Source organism: Pholcus phalangioides, unplaced genomic scaffold (assembly GCF_987345545.1).
Source record: "Pholcus phalangioides strain wild (caught in Gottingen) unplaced genomic scaffold, Ppha-v1.0 ptg000030l_1, whole genome shotgun sequence".
Classification (NCBI taxonomy): domain Eukaryota; kingdom Metazoa; phylum Arthropoda; class Arachnida; order Araneae; family Pholcidae; genus Pholcus; species Pholcus phalangioides.
The window spans coordinates 180,290-197,785 of NW_028301620.1; the positions used below are offsets into that span (position 1 = coordinate 180,290).

At 36.1% G+C, this 17,496-nt stretch overlaps 1 protein-coding gene across 6 annotated transcripts in view; it reads right to left on the minus strand.

Annotated features, from left to right (window-relative positions):
• LOC149067409 (hsp70/Hsp90 co-chaperone CNS1 homolog) overlaps positions 1–17,496 on the minus strand; it is a 161,402-nt gene that overhangs the window by 72,534 nt on the left and 71,372 nt on the right. For all 6 annotated transcript variants that reach the window (XR_016195355.1, XM_089252767.1, XM_089252766.1 and 3 more), the window contains exons 7-8: positions 10,607–10,663; positions 6,754–6,840 (exon numbers count right to left, since the gene is read on the minus strand). Coding sequence is in view for 5 of the 6 variants with exons in the window: in XM_089252767.1 (XP_089108893.1) it covers positions 6,754–6,840; positions 10,607–10,663 (144 nt within the window). In the remaining variant the exon portion in view is untranslated. The remainder of the gene's footprint in view (positions 1–6,753; positions 6,841–10,606; positions 10,664–17,496) is intronic.

Here is a 17,496-nt window from a genome sequence, read left to right on the forward strand (position 1 = left end):
GTAGAGTCACTCACGAGCCTAATGTGGCAGGCAATATCAGCTCAATCACAAGAACTGATCTCCATTGAGAAAAATGGTGGAGCAACAACAATCCGAAATAATCAAATATCAAGATAAACAATAATTTTTAGAGACACTGAATGCCACAAGATCACATATCTGCCATCTCCAGGTTGATATCTATGATCTGCAACAATATTCACGATTTACTAACATTGAGATTCTTGGCCTCCCTGAAACAAAGAACAAGAACATACATAACATCAAATCCACAATTTTACAGGAACTGGATCTTCTCGGTATGAAGCCTGATATTAATACAATCTACCGTGTTCCAACGACAAGAAAGGATAAGATCAAGCCCATTATTGTGTAATTCAAATCAAAAAGGAAAAACCTTTATTATTAAAACCTATTATTAACCTATAATAAAGCTATAATTAAAACCTATTATTAACCTATAATAAAGCTATAATTAAAACCTATTATTAACCTATAATAAAACTATAATTAAAACCTATTATTAACCTATAATAAATCTATAATTAAAACCTTCACCTATTATTATTCAATGTTTCATTCACACTTTGCTACTCTGGGGAAGCGATTATGTCACCAATATTGCTCCAATTATTTCTTTACAAAAAAAAGTTATTAGAATTGTGGCAAGCAATTACATCACTCCAAAAAATGAACTTTTTCTTCAATTAAACAACCTTCTCTTAAGACATCTATACTTTACAGATCCATAATCTTTTACCTCTGAACTCGTCAAGAACATCTAATAGACACAATATTATTAACTGGATACCTGTAGTTCATAAAACGATTCTCACAAAACAGTTCATCTTTTGCATTCCTAAATTTTTAATAGTCTTCCAAATGATCTCCTACAGTCCCCCTCATTTTCAATTTTCAAAAATCTCAAACAACACAAGTTGTCAATATCGGAAATTACTTTTTATTTCATCCTCAGATTCACAATCACTTCTTGTTGTGTGCGTGTTACTGTCTTTTCAATTTCCCCCGGTCGAATTCTTAATTAAAATACCCTTGCTGTCAACTCTGCTCTGCCAGTCCAATTCATGCATAATGGTAAGTTGATTTAAGATTTTTTTCTTGTAATTGCATTTCCTCCAAAACCTTCTTATTTTTTCTCTCATAATTTTTTGTTTTCACTCTCAAAAATTACTACACAGTGAATTTTTATTTTACATTGTATGGTAATTGCAATGTCATTGATGCAATGTCAATGCAATGTTAGGTAAGTGATAACAAGAAGTTATCATTTACCTAACATATAAACAAATTGAAATTGGAATTAAAAAACATCTATCACTTATGAAAAATGCACAGCTTTTCTTTCCTTTATTTACTACCTAGTGAGTTGTGCCAGAAGTGTGAGTGTGTGTATCTAAGTCTGAGCATGTAATCTAGTTTTGTTTGAATTTTTAGTGCTGCCATCTATACTTCAGAAGTGAAGTGTTATGAGCGAATATTTGCACCCAGATGCAGCAAGTTATGGAATCCAGAAATCCTGAGATTCTCCTGGGGGAAGGGGCGAAACCTCCTTCCATGGCCCGTATCAAAAAAAAAATTTTGCGATAATTTTTCTAATCCCCCTCCTAGGCAGGTCCTATGTGGTCCTTGAACAGAATATAATCATCGTGGATGCTATCAGTGATTGATAAGTTTGGATATATGAATTCTCAAAAGCAGTTGCATACTTTCTTTTTGAAGGCAATTGATTAGAAAAACAATTAAAAGAACTTCAAAACATAAGGCTGCTGACGAAAAAAGCTCTGGTGGTATCACATATTCTGTGGTGTACAATCAATCTCTTTGTTATTGTAATTGCCACGTGGTTATTTATAGACCACGTGGCAACCAAGACCATCTTCTGATAAATGGTTGCCAATAAATGCTGAGGCCCTCCTCACATGGAGAAACTAAAGTCTGGCAACTGATAGGAGGAAACAGTTTCCAGAAGATGAACATGTGTATTGCTATAGAAGCCCTCACACGAGGAAATTGGCGCATTGGAGATGAAATAGCGAATGTGACTCAGTCACTTGGCAACTGGCATGCTAGTCGCTGCCAACTTTTATTGAAGAAATTGCCTCTAGCATTCCTTCATATTTTTATCATTCGAGTTTGGGCCCGGCGTAAACTAAAAATTATTTATATATATTCTGGATTGCTTATCAGTCGAAAGGATACTCAGAGAAAGAGATCACCGAAAAAGCATTTAATGAAATTTCGACAGAATTTCAGCTCAGATAAATACGTGATTTCTTAATTTAAATCGATATTATTTAAAAATTATAATGAAATCAGCTGCATCTGAATTGTTTTGAAACTGTGGGTGCTCGTCTTCAGTTTTATATCGGAAATTTTAATTTCTGAATCAATTCTGAGGGGTGCTGGGATCCATGCCACAAATTACTGTGTCTGCTTGAGCACCCTAGGTTCCAAAACCACTGAATGAAATGGTAAACCAGGCCTGTCATTTCAACTTTTCCGGGGGGGGGGGGGAAGCAAAGAACATATACTCACTGTATGTACATATATATTCCATTTCTAGTGTATTTTTGAAAGCCGGGGAGAGGGAGGGCCCTCAAATGACGGATCTGTAGTAGACACATGGGCATGCCCCCCCCCCCCCCGCCCCGGATTTCAAAAGAAGATGGGGCATGACGAAAATTAGATCTGTTAAAAAATTTCAGGAGTAACCAAGTGAATTTGCCAAGTAGAACCTCAGAAAAAAAATAATACATGGTTCGGGGCCCTGGGTCAGCACCTCCAGAAATTTTCAAAATACAGTCTACACAACACGTATCCAGACAAGCACGTGTTCTATAGGGATGGTCCCTGATGTTCCCCCTTGCTTGGAATATCTGTAATTTAGATCATGTACATCTGTGTGTAGGAGTATTCGGGGAAAATTATTCCCTTAAACATAAACAACTCATGTTGTTTGTCTGTAGTTTTTTTTGCCTAGTTTATTTTTTGCCTCTCGGAACCATAGCTTTCGCTGATTCATCTTATGAAACTATTCAAAATCCTAAGTGAAAATACTTTAACTAATGAACAATAAAAATATAAATCCAACATATACGTACTGAGAGGCATATTTATTGAGGAAAAATAGAAATTTTATTGTGAATTTTTTTTCCATTGAAATCACTCAAAACAAATGAAATTATACTAAAAAATTATACAACTTTATCCATTGTCATTTTAAAAATTATATCAATTTGAATAAAGAAATTATGTACACTGAAGCCAAAAAACCTGGTGCACCTGCCTAATATCTTGTAGGGCCCCCGTGAGCACACATCTCGACTAATGTCTGAAGTAGTGCTGGAGATAATTGACACCATGAATCCTGCAGGGCTGTCCATAAATCTGTAGGAGTAAGAGGGAGTGGAGATCTCTTCTGAACACCACGTTGCAAGGTATCCCAGATATGTTCAATAATGTTCATGTCTAGGGATTTTGGTGGCCAGCGGAAGTGTCTAAAGTCAGAAGAGTGTTCCTGGAGCCACTTTGTAGCAATTCTGGATGTGTGGGGTGTCGCATTGTCCTGCTGAAATTGTCCAAGTCCGTCGGAATGCACAATGGACATGAATATGTGCAGGTGATCAGACAGGATGCTTACATACCTGTCACCTGTCAGAGTCGTATCTAGACGTATCAGGGGTCCCATATCACGCCAACTGCACACGCCCCATACCATCACAGAGCCTCCACCAGCTCGAACAGTCCCCTGTTTACATGTAGGGTCCATGGATTCATGAGGTTGTCTCCCTACCCCTACACATCCATCAGTTCGAAGCAATTGGAATCAAGACTCGTCAGACCAGGCAACGTGTTTCCAGTCCTCAACAGTCCAATGTCTGTGTTGTCTGGCCAGGCTAGGCGTAAAGCATTGTGTCGTGCAGTCATCAAGGGTACACGAGTGGGCCTTCAGCTCCGAAAGCCCACATCGATGATGTTTCGTTGAATGGTTCGCGCGCTGACACTTGTTGATGGCCCAGCATTGAAATCTGCAGCAATTTGCGGAAGGGTTGTACGTTTGTCACGTTTAATGATTCTCGTCAGTCGTCCCATTCTTGCATGATCTTTTTCCGGCCCCAGCGATGTCGTAGATTTTATTTTTTACCGGATTCCCGATATTCACGGTACACTCGTGAAATGGTCGTACATGAAAATCCAAATTTCATCGCTACCTCGGAGATGCCCATCTCTCGTGCGCCGACTATAACACCACGTTCAAACTCACATGAATCTCGATAACCTGCCATTGTAGCAGCAGTAACCGATCTAACAACTATGCCAGACACTTGTTGTGTTATATAGGCGTTGCCGACCGCAGCGCCGTACTCTGATTGGTTCCATATCTCATAATTTGCATACGCATGCCTGTACCAGTTTTTTTGGCTCTTCAGTTTATTTTACCTGTGAGGTGAAATTTTTGTAACAATTTCACACATACACTATATACCAATAAGTATTTGGACACCTGTGATAGAAAAGAAAAACTAACTTTATTCAAAATCAATAGTTGGTAGAGCCTCTATGAGAGGCAATTACAGCGTGAACCCTCCGGGGCATACTTTCCACAAGTCCTTGTGTGACGGCTAGTGGTATTTTCTTCCACTCGGCAGACATGTCAGTTCCTTCACCGATTTTGGACGGGTAGGGCACCCCTTAATTCGGCGATCCAACTCGTCCCAGAGGTTCTCGATAGGGTTCAGGTCTGGGCTCTGGGCAGGCCAGTCCATTCGATGAACCCCATTGGCACCATACCAAGCCTTGGTTAACCTCGCAGTATGACAGCTGGCATTGTCGTCCTGGAAGTAACAGGGGTCCACCCCGTAAAACTGCCACAGCGTAGGAAGCACATTGTTATCCAAAATAGTGCAGTAGGCATCGGCGTTGAGCTTACCATGAATGGGGACCAAGGGTCCCAGTCCATACCAGGAGAAACACCTCCAGACCATAATTCCACCTCCGCCGAACTTGACTGTTGGCACAATGCATTCTGGCAGGAGACGTTCTCCAGGCAGACGCCAGACCCAGACCCTGCCATCCGAACGGTAGAGGGTGAACCTTGATTCGTTGCTCCAAAGAACCCGTTTTCACTGATCTACGGTCCAATTTCGATGTGCTTTGCACCACATTAACCGAGCAACACGGTTGGACTTTGTGATCAAAGGCTTATGGGCAGCAGCACGACCATGAAAACCAATCAGATGTGCTTCCTTACGGATGGTATTTATTGAAACAATACTCCCGGATGCCTGTTGAAACTCCTCGCGGATGAGGGCCATCGGTTGTGTGCAGTTCTTCCGAATTTCTCTGGACAGCACCCGTCGGTCTCTATCTCCCAGTTTTGTTGGTCTGCCGACTCGGGGCAAATTCTGACAATCACAGCTCACCTTCCACTTCTTAATCACATAGGCCACTGTCGATTTTGGGTACTTCAGCTCGCTAGATATGTCCCTTAAGGATCAGTCATTTTTGTGATACCCGATAATTATACCTTTCACGAAATCAGAGAGCCCCGAACTGCGCAGCATCTTGCATGCGACTAATGCCGATGTTGTTTCCTACACTATATATACCGGCGGAGGGCGTGACGTATCTCAGGACCACAGATATCGTCATTTGCATAGGTGTCCAAATACTTATTGGTAGATAGTGTAATAGAAATTATTTTACTTATTTCTTTGTTACAATTTTTATTTATTTTTGATAAATTTTGATTTTTCCTATCCTGGTAAACAAGATAGTACCGGGAGATAAGAAGGAGAACTATAGACTGTGCTGGTTTTTACTCAGTTTTCCGGGCTTTGAATATTTTTTTAGTAGCACTGTGTGAGGGAGAACGGGCAACTCGACTCATTCAAGTCAACTCAACTCTCAAGTTGAGGCAACTCGAGATCGATTTTAGTTTTCTCGTGTGAGGAGAGCCTAAGTAAATAAAGTCATGTAATTGTCAGTTTGCTTAAATGTAGTCACCAAGACATTGTTTGATGGCTTCTCCACGGAAGTGACATCGAGTAGGCAGATTCATAGAACTATGACTGCTCTCTATAGGTGTTTTCCCAAATGGTACCATAGTCTAATGTCACAACATAGTAAAAAAAAAAATTCAGGGAAAATCTAAAAATTCAATCTCGAAGAAATCAGAAAAATTTTCTTCCAAATTTAATTTTGTGCTAAAATCCGGAAACTTTTAACAAATCCAAAGAGCCAGAGAAGGGCAAAAAATCCACAGCATTGGGAAGTCTGCGTACAAATTGTAGGCCTGTTGCTCTCTGTGGCGAGACTTTTTAATGGGGGATTGAGTTTGCATTAGTGCCTCAAAGTTGGGAACCACAGAAAACCAACTTCAGTTGATCACCACTGTTGCGCCAGTGGGGTTCGAACCTGGGACCATGCCTATGACTGTTCAACCACCACAATGGCAGAAATGTAGAGCATCTGTGAATCTGGAAAGCTCCTCACACTTCTAAATACCAGAGTATAGTTTGGTGGCCCACAATGTCTGAAAGGTTTAAGACCCCTGCTTTAACCATTATCATTGTATCCCCCCCAGTCATTCAAGTCTATCTCCACCTGTGATGTCTGTCAAAAGTTACTGCAAAATAGTTCAAGCCAGAACATATGTTTGAAAATTAAACTATATTTCTTTCTTTTTTAGAATGATTACCATAACAAACTAATTTAAAAAAAACTATTCACCTCTAAAGCTTTCTGAAGCTGTGTCATTTCTTTTTTCTCCTTTGCTGCTTTGAGAACTGCTTTTCTCTTGTCCCTCTCAGAAATTTTCTGTAAAAACATGAATTTGGTGAGCAAATTTATAGATTTTTTAAATTGAATTAGAAAAGACTTCCCCCATACTCAAATGATTAAGAACCACAAATTTATTTGCCGCTAAATTCTAAGATACTAATCTGATACTCCTAATCATTATTTATAAATTCACCTTCGATCAAGTTAGTATCTGTCAGGTACATCACTAAGTAGCTTTGCATTGTACTCATATTTTAACAACCAATGGATAGCTTCTTGATTGACACTAAATTACAGGGAAATTAAAATGTGTTCTAATAAACAAAAGAAGCTTGAGCAATAAAAAGAGACTTGTTTTACAAACTATGATAGCTGTAAAGGGCCTTGACCTTCTAGTCATTACAGAATCTTGGGCAAACAATGTGGGGATGAATTTTTCTTACACATCTCTGGATATGACACTTTTCTCAGAAATAGATCTGGCCAAAAAGGGGGATTTATGAGGCCTAATTTACATCAAATCATGTTTGCAGACTAGAGAGGCTAACATAATGATATTGAAACTACATGGGTTGAACTTGAAAGCAAAAAGGGTAAAAAGCTTACTGCAGTAGTTTTCTATAACCCACAGAATAGCCATCCAAACTACATCTTCAAGCTTCATGACAAAATTTCCCATACATGTAAACATACAAGGGTAGTTATATTAAAGGATTTGAATTATCTAGGTATTAATTGAGAGAACCTATCTGCTAGAGAGATATGAGAGAGACTTTATAAAGTTGGTGCTCGATAATTTTTTGTATCAGAAGCTACTAGAGGTACTTACATTTTGGATTTATTTATTACTAATTCCAAAAATCTTATTGAGCATATTTTGGTTAGAGACAACTTTTCTTCAAGTAACCATCACATTGTTAGGTTTGTTGGAAACTTTTTTGTAGGTAAACCTAATAACAAAAACACATATCATTGTTTTCGAAGAACCAGTTTTGAACTTTTGAAGAAAAGCTTAGCAGTAATTTTCAAAGATCAGTTGGAATCAGTGAGTGTGGTAAGTCAATGGAAAGGTTTCAAGAAAAGCTATCCTCAGTTTTGCACAATGTCATATCTTTTATTCGAAATAAATAAATTTACTCCTTGTGCGCTCTCTGGTTCACAGACCTGAGGGACCATTACCTTGACAAGAAAAGGCCATTCAAAGAGTATAAAAGTGAAAGAGGTAACTTGCCAACTTTTAATGGAAAAAAGATGCTGAAGAAAGTAATAAGAGATAGTAAAAAGCAAAAGTTAAATCTACGTTGGTAGAAAACATTGGCACCGATCAAAAATCATTTTCAATGTATGCCAATACTGAATATAAGGGAGCAGTTGCCTCCCCCTCCACTGAGGGTCTAAGGTAGACAGCAATAAGGCACATTCAATGACTTTTTCACATTCCTTTTTAATAGCACGAATATCCAAAGTACGGGTGTCAAACCTGAGGGTATCATCCCAGGGTAATGGAAGCTTGTTAAGGTGGTTCTGATATTCAAAAATAGTAGTAAAGGAGCAGGGTTCAATTATTGCCCACTGAGTTTGACAAGTCCACCTCTAAAGAGTTTAGAAATTATAATCAAAAGACAACTAATGAAGTTGATGGACAAGAATAATGTACTGTTCGAAAACGAGAGTGGGTTCAGGAAGGGAAAGTAAAATTTAAATAATTTCCTTTTCGTCTGTGATCAGGTAGTTCATTCTGATTAGTAGTTATTAAGGACTGCAGAGATAGTTTATCCTTTGCATACCCCCCCTCAGTGAAGAGTAAGTATCTTATATATGAATGTGAAAGTATGTCTGTATGTATGTTCTTTATACAAATCTACAGTTTTAGACCGATCGTCGCCAGATTTTGCATATATATACCAAACAGGACCGGGATTGAACCGTAGGCTACTTTAAAAGTTTGTCAGAGCTGGGTAAATGCCCGAAATGTCTGAAAAACTCTCGGGCAACCAGGGCCGTAATTTCAACTTTTTCCGGGGGGGGGGGGCAAAGAGCATGTACTAAACGTACGAAGTTAAAAAATTATCATTATCTACCAACATGTGAGTTCAACTGCAAAATGACTCAGCACTGCTATCATTTTCACATCAGTTGACCAAACTTGGCAATGGAAAAATTCCCGTAGACCCAAGCACTGGACTGATTACGTTCCCAAATGGATTTTGTCAATTGTTAAACTCAGTTCAAGAACTTGCAGACAAAGTCTTCCCAAACATTCAACAAAATCACAGAAACCATGAGTGGCTTTGTGAGAGAGCGATTCCGGCACCGAAAAATGATAGTGTGAACAAGATCAACAAAAAAATCCTAAAAATTATTCCGGGAGACTCCACATCTTACAAATTGGTTGACACTGTCACAGACTCAGTGCAGACAGTTCTGTATCTTTCAGAATTTCTGAACTCTTTGGATATTCCGGGTGTGCCACCATACAACTTGACCCTCAACGTCGGAGCACCTAAAATGCTTTTAAGGAATTTGGAGACACAGAGACTCTGCAATGGAACTGGACTCTGTGTGAAAAAATTGCATAATTACATCATTGAAGCAACGATTCTAATTGGATGTGCCAAAGGAGAAGACGTCTTCATTCCACATATCCCAATTATCACTGAAGAAATGCCAGTCACTTTCAAGCAATTATAGTTCCCGATTCCCTTAGCTTTTGCCATGACACTCAACAAAGCATAAGGCCAGTCGTTACCAGTGGCAGGTATCAACGTACTTGAGAACCTGATTTTCACACGGACAGCTTTACGTCATGTGTTGGTAATCCCAAAAATATACACACCAGATGGAAAAACAAAAAATATTGTGTATCCACAAGCGATTGCCTGAAGTTTTTAATTAAAATATTTAAAAATAAACGTAATTTTTTCTTACTTGATGCAGAAATTTTTTGATTAAGAAATAATTAATAAGCTATACATATATAAATTTTCTACGGGGCGGGCAACGTCGCCGGGTATCAGCTAGCACAAGTATAATGAGTGACTTTTATTAAGAAATTTATTTCAAAGGCGTTTCATGTGCTGCTTAAGGCACCAGACAAGTGAGACCCCAAATCTCTTGCATGCACAGCCGCACACACTATATTTGCTTTAGCTCTACTAAAGCTGGTGTTGACTAACATGCACACTTCTCTCTTGTGATAGAGTACATTCTGGTATTAAGTTTCCAGGCCCTGTGTGTTCTCGCAGGATTTCCCCTGTCATCGTAGTATGACTAAAAAGCACAGTGTCATGTAAATTTTTACTATTGAATTTGTTTTTTAATTTTAATGCCCAAATTTAGACATCAAAGGCTAAGCTGCTGCCCCTTATAACCTGAAGCCCGGGTGCAACGCCTCGCTTAAGCTGTCCCTGCCTATTTTTCCATTCACTTTAAAGACACACATAACTGACACTTCATAAGTTAAATTTGCTACTAAATGGTACCTATAAATAAATTTGGCATGTTCTGAGCTGTCTTAAGTTTTAAAGATGAACCAGAAAGCTATGGAACTTTAGGAATGTCTTCATAATAGAATGTTGAAGAAATTGACACCAAAAAAATTAAATTACTTCTAGCATTCATCACTTGAGTGTGTTTTGATACAATCCGCATTGAATTTTGATATTTCTTTTAAATTACAAATTTAAATTTCAGGCTTCATTGTAAACAAATAATAAACATTTATTGTAAATCAATAATCTGATTCAAAACAAACAAGTCTTCAAAACAGATGCATGATTATTTTGTGTAAAATGATATTCACCTTTTCTTTCTCAGCTTTGACTTTTAGATCAGTCAGTGCAGTACTCGAAGATTCAACCTGTTACAAATACAATGGGACACAATTTTCTTATTTTCTTTTAAACAAATATTTCTTGCATAACAAAGAACACTGCAAATACTTCCCTGATGTTTCAATTATCAATAATATGGAGAAGGGGTGGGCATTATGACCAAACTTAGTTTACAAAAAAATTTGTCAATAAACATCTCCAGCCGATTCTCATGAAGCAGTGGCTCTTAAAGTGTATGTCACAGTTTACACTTTAATGGAGAATTATTAAATTAATTAAATAGAATTAATTAGAATTAACTAAATTATTAGAAACAAAACAAAAAAAAACTTATGATAAAGCATTGATAAATTTCACTCTTGCAATATAAAAAAATAAATAGAAAGGAAGAGATTCCCATGATAAGGCTTCTAGTACATTAATATGTTTTCAAACAAGATCTATTAAGTTAGATCTTACTATCTAAGTTGCAGTGATTCCAGTACTGCCAAGGGGTAGTGGGAGTATAGGAGTAGGATTCACCATTCCAATTTAGGCCTGAAGGACATTTGCTCCTCACTTGGGGTTACGTTCTTGGAGCTTCCCACATTTACCAATAAGTGGCTTCATTGGGATGGGATCCATCTGAATAAGACGGGGGTCTGGGAGGTTTACAGTAGGCTTAAGTCAGGTTTTTTTACTCCCAGACCACGTAGATGAGAATGCAGGTTAGTTAATGATAATACAAACAGTATTGATGAGGATTTACCCACCTCTGACTTCAGGGATGCCAGAAGTTAAAAATGATTGGTGTTGCTCAGTTTGGGAGACATTTCTCAGTATGGGTCATAACATATATTTCTTGAACTACAATGTCTCGTTTTTATTCTCAATCTGTATTTGATTTCAGCGATGACGGGTAATTTCACCTACTTTTGTGGAAAAAGATTTTCACCTCAGTAAAATATGGCAAATCTATGGGTGTCTGTGAATCAAGATCAGAAATTTAAAGGTTTTTTTTGAATGAATTAAAATATCAACAGAAGTTGCATATAGTATTTATATGCATTTCCTTTCTATTTCGGTTTGTTTTAAATTCTTTTTAAAGGTTAGTGATTCAAAATTTCTCTGCAAGAGATACTCCTGGTCCCTCCCACAGTTTGGTTCTGCGGACGTTCCTGAGCCTGTGTACAGTATATGTAATCCTATTAATGTTATACATGCACTCAAATACATGACTGTATATATATATATGAGCAGGGCTTGACATATCCAAAAAAATTTAAGTGTCAACAAAATATTATAGGCGCTATGATTTTCCCCCCACAAAATCCATCCGAAAATGTGTATTCTAACTGGCTCATGACCCCTTCCATGCTGGCAGACAAGCTGACATAATTTCCGATAATTCTGTACTGTCCTCAGACTTCAATATAGTTATCATACATAAAAATATTAGGCGTCAAAGCCAATTTCCTAGTCGCCATGGTGACCTAGTGCCTGGGATTTGTCAAGCACTGTATATGAGTGATTTTTCCATCAGATTATTTTGAACTGAAATTTTTCAACAGCAAGAATTTTGAAATTTTTTGAACCAAATCTTATAATTACTATTATGCAAGACTCTCTCTGAAATAAAAAAAGTGTGGTTTTTCTCTCAAAAAAGCTTAATGACGTCTTTTCTGTCACTTAGAAATAAAATTAGAAAAAGAAAGTTGACTGAATTTAGTACTGATAATAATAAAAAAAATAATAGATAATAATAGTAAATAACTGAATTGATAACATTTGGGAAATATAGAAGATTTGATCAACTTTGCCCAAGAATATTGAGAAGACACCAACGAATAAGGCAAATACACAGAAAAAAAAAAAGGCCTAATGCATTTCAACACCAATGGGTGCCGTCTTCAGAGGAAAACTTTAACCACTAGTCTCGCTGACCGAGTTTCCCACTTGGGTTGAATACCAAATCTTAACGCTCGGTTGCTCAGCGGAAGAAGTACGTCTGTTCACTTCAAACGTCGTGGTCAGAATGAAGCTGTGAGCCCGCGTGAGATACTAATGCAGGGGGTGAACTATCTCTGTGGTCCTTAGCCGAAAAAAAGTAGTTAAGCGCCGATTTGTCCTTGGCTGGCCAGTAGTTCGACTTTTCGGTACTATCTCTAAGCTAAGGACTTTTTTTTAGTAGTTACTTAGGACCGCTGCTAAGGACAGCCTAATACCAGTCCTAAAGCAGCAAGAAAAGTAGTTCACGGCGGCCATCTTGGAAAAGAGGAAATTTCGCCTCTGGCCGCGAGCTCTCACGGTGATATTTAACAATGAAATATGCTGTTTTTTTTCGAATTAAAAATTTTTTTACGATAATAATGACAGATAAAACTTGGATTATATCTTCGGTGTCATCAAAGTTGAAGTGATTCATCGTCATATCCTCAAAAACCTGCTGTAGTATACGTGTATGTTGACATCGGCGATCGAAGCCACGACGAAGTGCTAGCATGTTCATCACTGAGGTAAGAATTATTTTATTGCTATCGAACTATATAAGAAAAGTGTTAGAGATATTATTAATATGTTTTTGCTCGGTAAATGCGTTATTTAAAAATATAAATGGACATAATGTCACGCAATCAATAGGGCAGTGGATCCCACTTGGTAATGCTGAAAAATATCAAATAGCCCATGTATATTTTGGGTTATATTGAAAATATTTACATGGCGAATGAAACATGAATCTTCAATTACGATAATATCAAATTGAAATTTTACATTCTATGTTTTTCGCTACATTAATTTTTTTTAATGAAAAATTATGTCTAAATAAATTGAGCACATGTGTAAATAAATAATTTGAATATTGTCGGCACAATAAAAATTGTGCTTGGATGACTATGCTATAAATAATCGCTTATAAATAAGGAAATGTAAAATTTGTGTTTCAGATCAACCTCCCTTCAATGCACAAAGTAACTAATAAGCTACAATTCATTGATAATAAATTATAGCACCTAAATGACAAAAATTTTAATTATTTTTTTGTGATGAGTAATGGTGAAATTGAAATAAAGCATGGTAAAAATTGGCAGTAATGTTAAATATTAAATTTTGTAAAACTCATGCACTAAATTTAGTGTAAAGGATTAAAATATAGATTTGATATTTTGAACTGTTCAAATGAACAATATTGTAATACTTAGTGAAAGTTAAATTTTCAGAAAAAAATCATGTGCCACTTCTTGAAAAATTGCACTGTGTAACTCGCTCTGAGATGAGGAGTATTTAATAAGGAATCATTATATTGTTTTGTTGATATAAAAAATGAAATTCGTACAATGGGACTAAAAAACAAAGTTTTAATTTCAGGTACAGTTTTTAGTGTTGAGGTATATACATTATAATGAAAGGAAGCAGATTAGTGTTTGAAACATATTACTACTGCAGTATTTGGGTTATGGCCTTGCTGTGTGTGTTCAAATTTAATTTTTTGCCAAAAATTGTTTTTGATTTTGTGTGTATGGGTGACGACAGAAAAAAAATTTCCATGTCGAATACTTAAGAACTTTAAAATATAACATTTTGAGATGTTATGGAACTGAAACTTTTAACAAGAATTTATTTTTTAACGATGTTGTTAGTAAACAGCATAAATAGTATTGTATATACATTTGTGAAACTTTTCTAACTCTTGAAAAATTTTGTTTCCCAGGAACTTGGCTGTAGGTAGCTACGAAGTTATGTGAAGGTTTTCAAAGTTACCAAACAATTCTACCAGAGCAAACAAAGGTAATTTTAATTCTTTGTATTTGACTTTGAGTAACAGTTTCCATTATTATTTTCATGTAAAATAAAATATTTCCATGCATGATTTAATGACATAAATTTTAACATTATGTCGCATCATTTTCACTGATTTCATTTGTATCAACAACCCTAGTGGAACAAATACAGTGGAACCCGATTTAATGCCACCATCCCACCCAAACAATTTTGGCGTTATATCAGATCGCAGACATAATAGCGTTTCGGAGAGGCTGTATTACATAAATTCACATGTTTATTAAGAAATGTATTCAGTGTCTCATTTATGTTGCATGATGAATAAAATAACCTATTTTACACACATTCAATTTTAAGTTGAGAAAATTCATAAAAATTGTAAACTGTAAAATCACTTGAATATTTCTCAATATAAAACTTAACCAAAACATACTTCCCTCTGAAATTATTGTAATTTCAGCAACACATTTTATATGTGCAAAAACAAAATAAGCAGGGGGGGGGGAAGGTGGCATTGTTTTTAGTCCATACCATATTGGTTTTTCTCGAGAAATATCTTGCTATGAGTAATTTTCTTTATAATCATAACTTTTTTCAGATACTATTGAAAGAACAACTCTTTTTGACATAATTGAATTGAGCAAACTAAGATAGATTTCTTAATGGCTACCTGTACCACTCAAAATTTGACCAGTGCAAGTAAAAACATGTACTGTTGAAAAACTTGTCTTGGCTATATAAATGAGAGGGAGGACATTAAAAAAAACCTTTAGAAGCTTTGCCAACTGAAAAGCAATATTAATTCTTTGAAAATGTTATCATATTTACTGATTAGCAAATTTTGTGAATGGAAATATTAAAACAATTAATATAATTGACGACAAATAATATCATACTTTTTAACTAGTGATCAAATGAAAGTTATCAGGTGAAGTTATTTGTTGGAAGCTAAATATGAAACAGATAAATTGATGAAAGATCTTTAATATAGAAGTATATATCTTTTAAATATTGAAGTATTCACTTGCATTAACAGGTAAGTGCTCATTCATAGAAAATCATGTTCTGATAATATTTTTTAATACTGAGGAGAAACCCATAGATTAAAATACAGAACTACAATACGCAGCAAGGCAGTTAATTCTTTTAATTATTAATTATAATTTATTATTTTAGTTGCTCCAGAAGAATTTGCAATTCGTTGTTTCAATGAATTTAAAAGGAATAAAAATGGATAATAAAAAATCATTTAACAAATTGGTCTTTAAAAAAAAGTGGCACTCAATATTAAAAATAGTATTCAGCTGGGGCCTCAAGTAGGGCTCCCGAGGTGAATAGGGGGCCCAAAAATCTATATTTTGCATAATAACCCTTTCAAGAGGAGCCCCCCCCCCAAAAAAAAAGGGAAATTCTGCCCCGAAAATCCACACGTTACGGCCATAGGCTCAACTAATGCCGGTAACCTTAATTTAAAATCTTACATTTTGTTGTAAGAATTTTTTTTTTTCAAATTTTGATTTCATCAGTATGCGACCCACTTATATGCAGCTGGGGTCCCAGATACTCGCTTCTTCAAGCATCCAAAAGTGGGGCCCATGAGCTCAGACAAGAAAAATACTTTGACTATTATTATATATGCAACGTCCTCATACGTTTACAAAATAATTAAACTAGCCAGCGATATTAGAGTAAAAAAAATTGCAAAACACGGGTGACAAAAAAATGTATGGCAAGTACCTCGGAAAAAAAAGTTTATTTACAACATGCTTGTTTGTAAACATGAAATCACTGCCACAATCCACTGCGGAAAAATGATTGTTAAATAATTAGTAGTAGTTGTAGGCTTCAAACGGATCCCGATTGGTTAGAGATCTGTTACTCTCGAAACCAAAAATTTTCTCCCCCTCTAACTACTGTTTCACGTCACGTGACCTTAAGGACTGGTAGTACATAGTACCTCTTAACTACTAGTAGTTGAAGAGGTCCTTAGCTTCAGTCCTCCGACCGGTAGTTCATTAGGACTAGTAGTTACTAAGGACTGCAGAGATAGTTCACCCCCAGAGTCCTGATTGGAGATTTGTGGAATAGTGCTATCCGATTGGTCCATTCGAATTTTCTTGTAATTCTCGCTCGAAATGAATTTAAGTCATGGTGTTGCGATCAGGGGTGTAGATTTATTATCGTTCACTAGTATATTTTTGAAGGCCCGAATATATGTGCCTTCGTAGAAATCTAGATAAACTGTGGACTTGACTTTGTGAAAAACTCTCGCCGCTCACTGTTGGCAAGAAGGCCATAATTTCAAATTTCAAGAAGTGAAACAAATAAATTCAATTATTTTTCTTTGGGTTAAACTCTGGGCCCTATTGGCCACTTCTATTAAGATGTCACTAAATCACAAGAATTGGTGGTCCATGGGCTCGGAGTCGAGACAATGGATTCTACAGCGTTAAGACATCTTTTGACGGAGCTTTTTTTTTTTATTATAACATACAAACATATACACAAGCATATACATAAACACATTCAACATACACATACACTTTTGACCTCAAGGGACATGCCTGTCCTTCCAGTAGGTCTACAAGGGTTTCTCCGTGGAGTGGATTATTTTTCTTATCAACAGCCTATTATGGTTTAGGTGTGTCTGTAATTGTTCAATATAAAGCTTTTTTTTTGTATTTATGTAACAAAGAAATTTTACATACAGATGGATTGTATCATTGTTGTAATATAGATTCTATACTGGTATTCATAGAAAACGTAAATATATTGTTATTAGATCTTATGTCATTATTTGTATGATTGATTGTATGGTATAGATTAATTATTTTTGGAGCGTGGTGTATCTATAACTCTTTTAAAATAACGTTTTATTTGTTTTCAGCACTTTATATATGTTATTTAATCTAGAAGAGGTTCTATTTTGTTTTATTTCTAACCAATTATTGTTTAAGAATGAAAATTTTATTAGTCTATAAACATAGTTTTGTCTTATAGTTAGCTTATGGCATTCTGTTTTGTTGGTGTTTATTGTGGTGCTTGTTATTTGGGATCTTATCCTGTTATATATATTATCTAGTTTTTGTATATCTGTTTG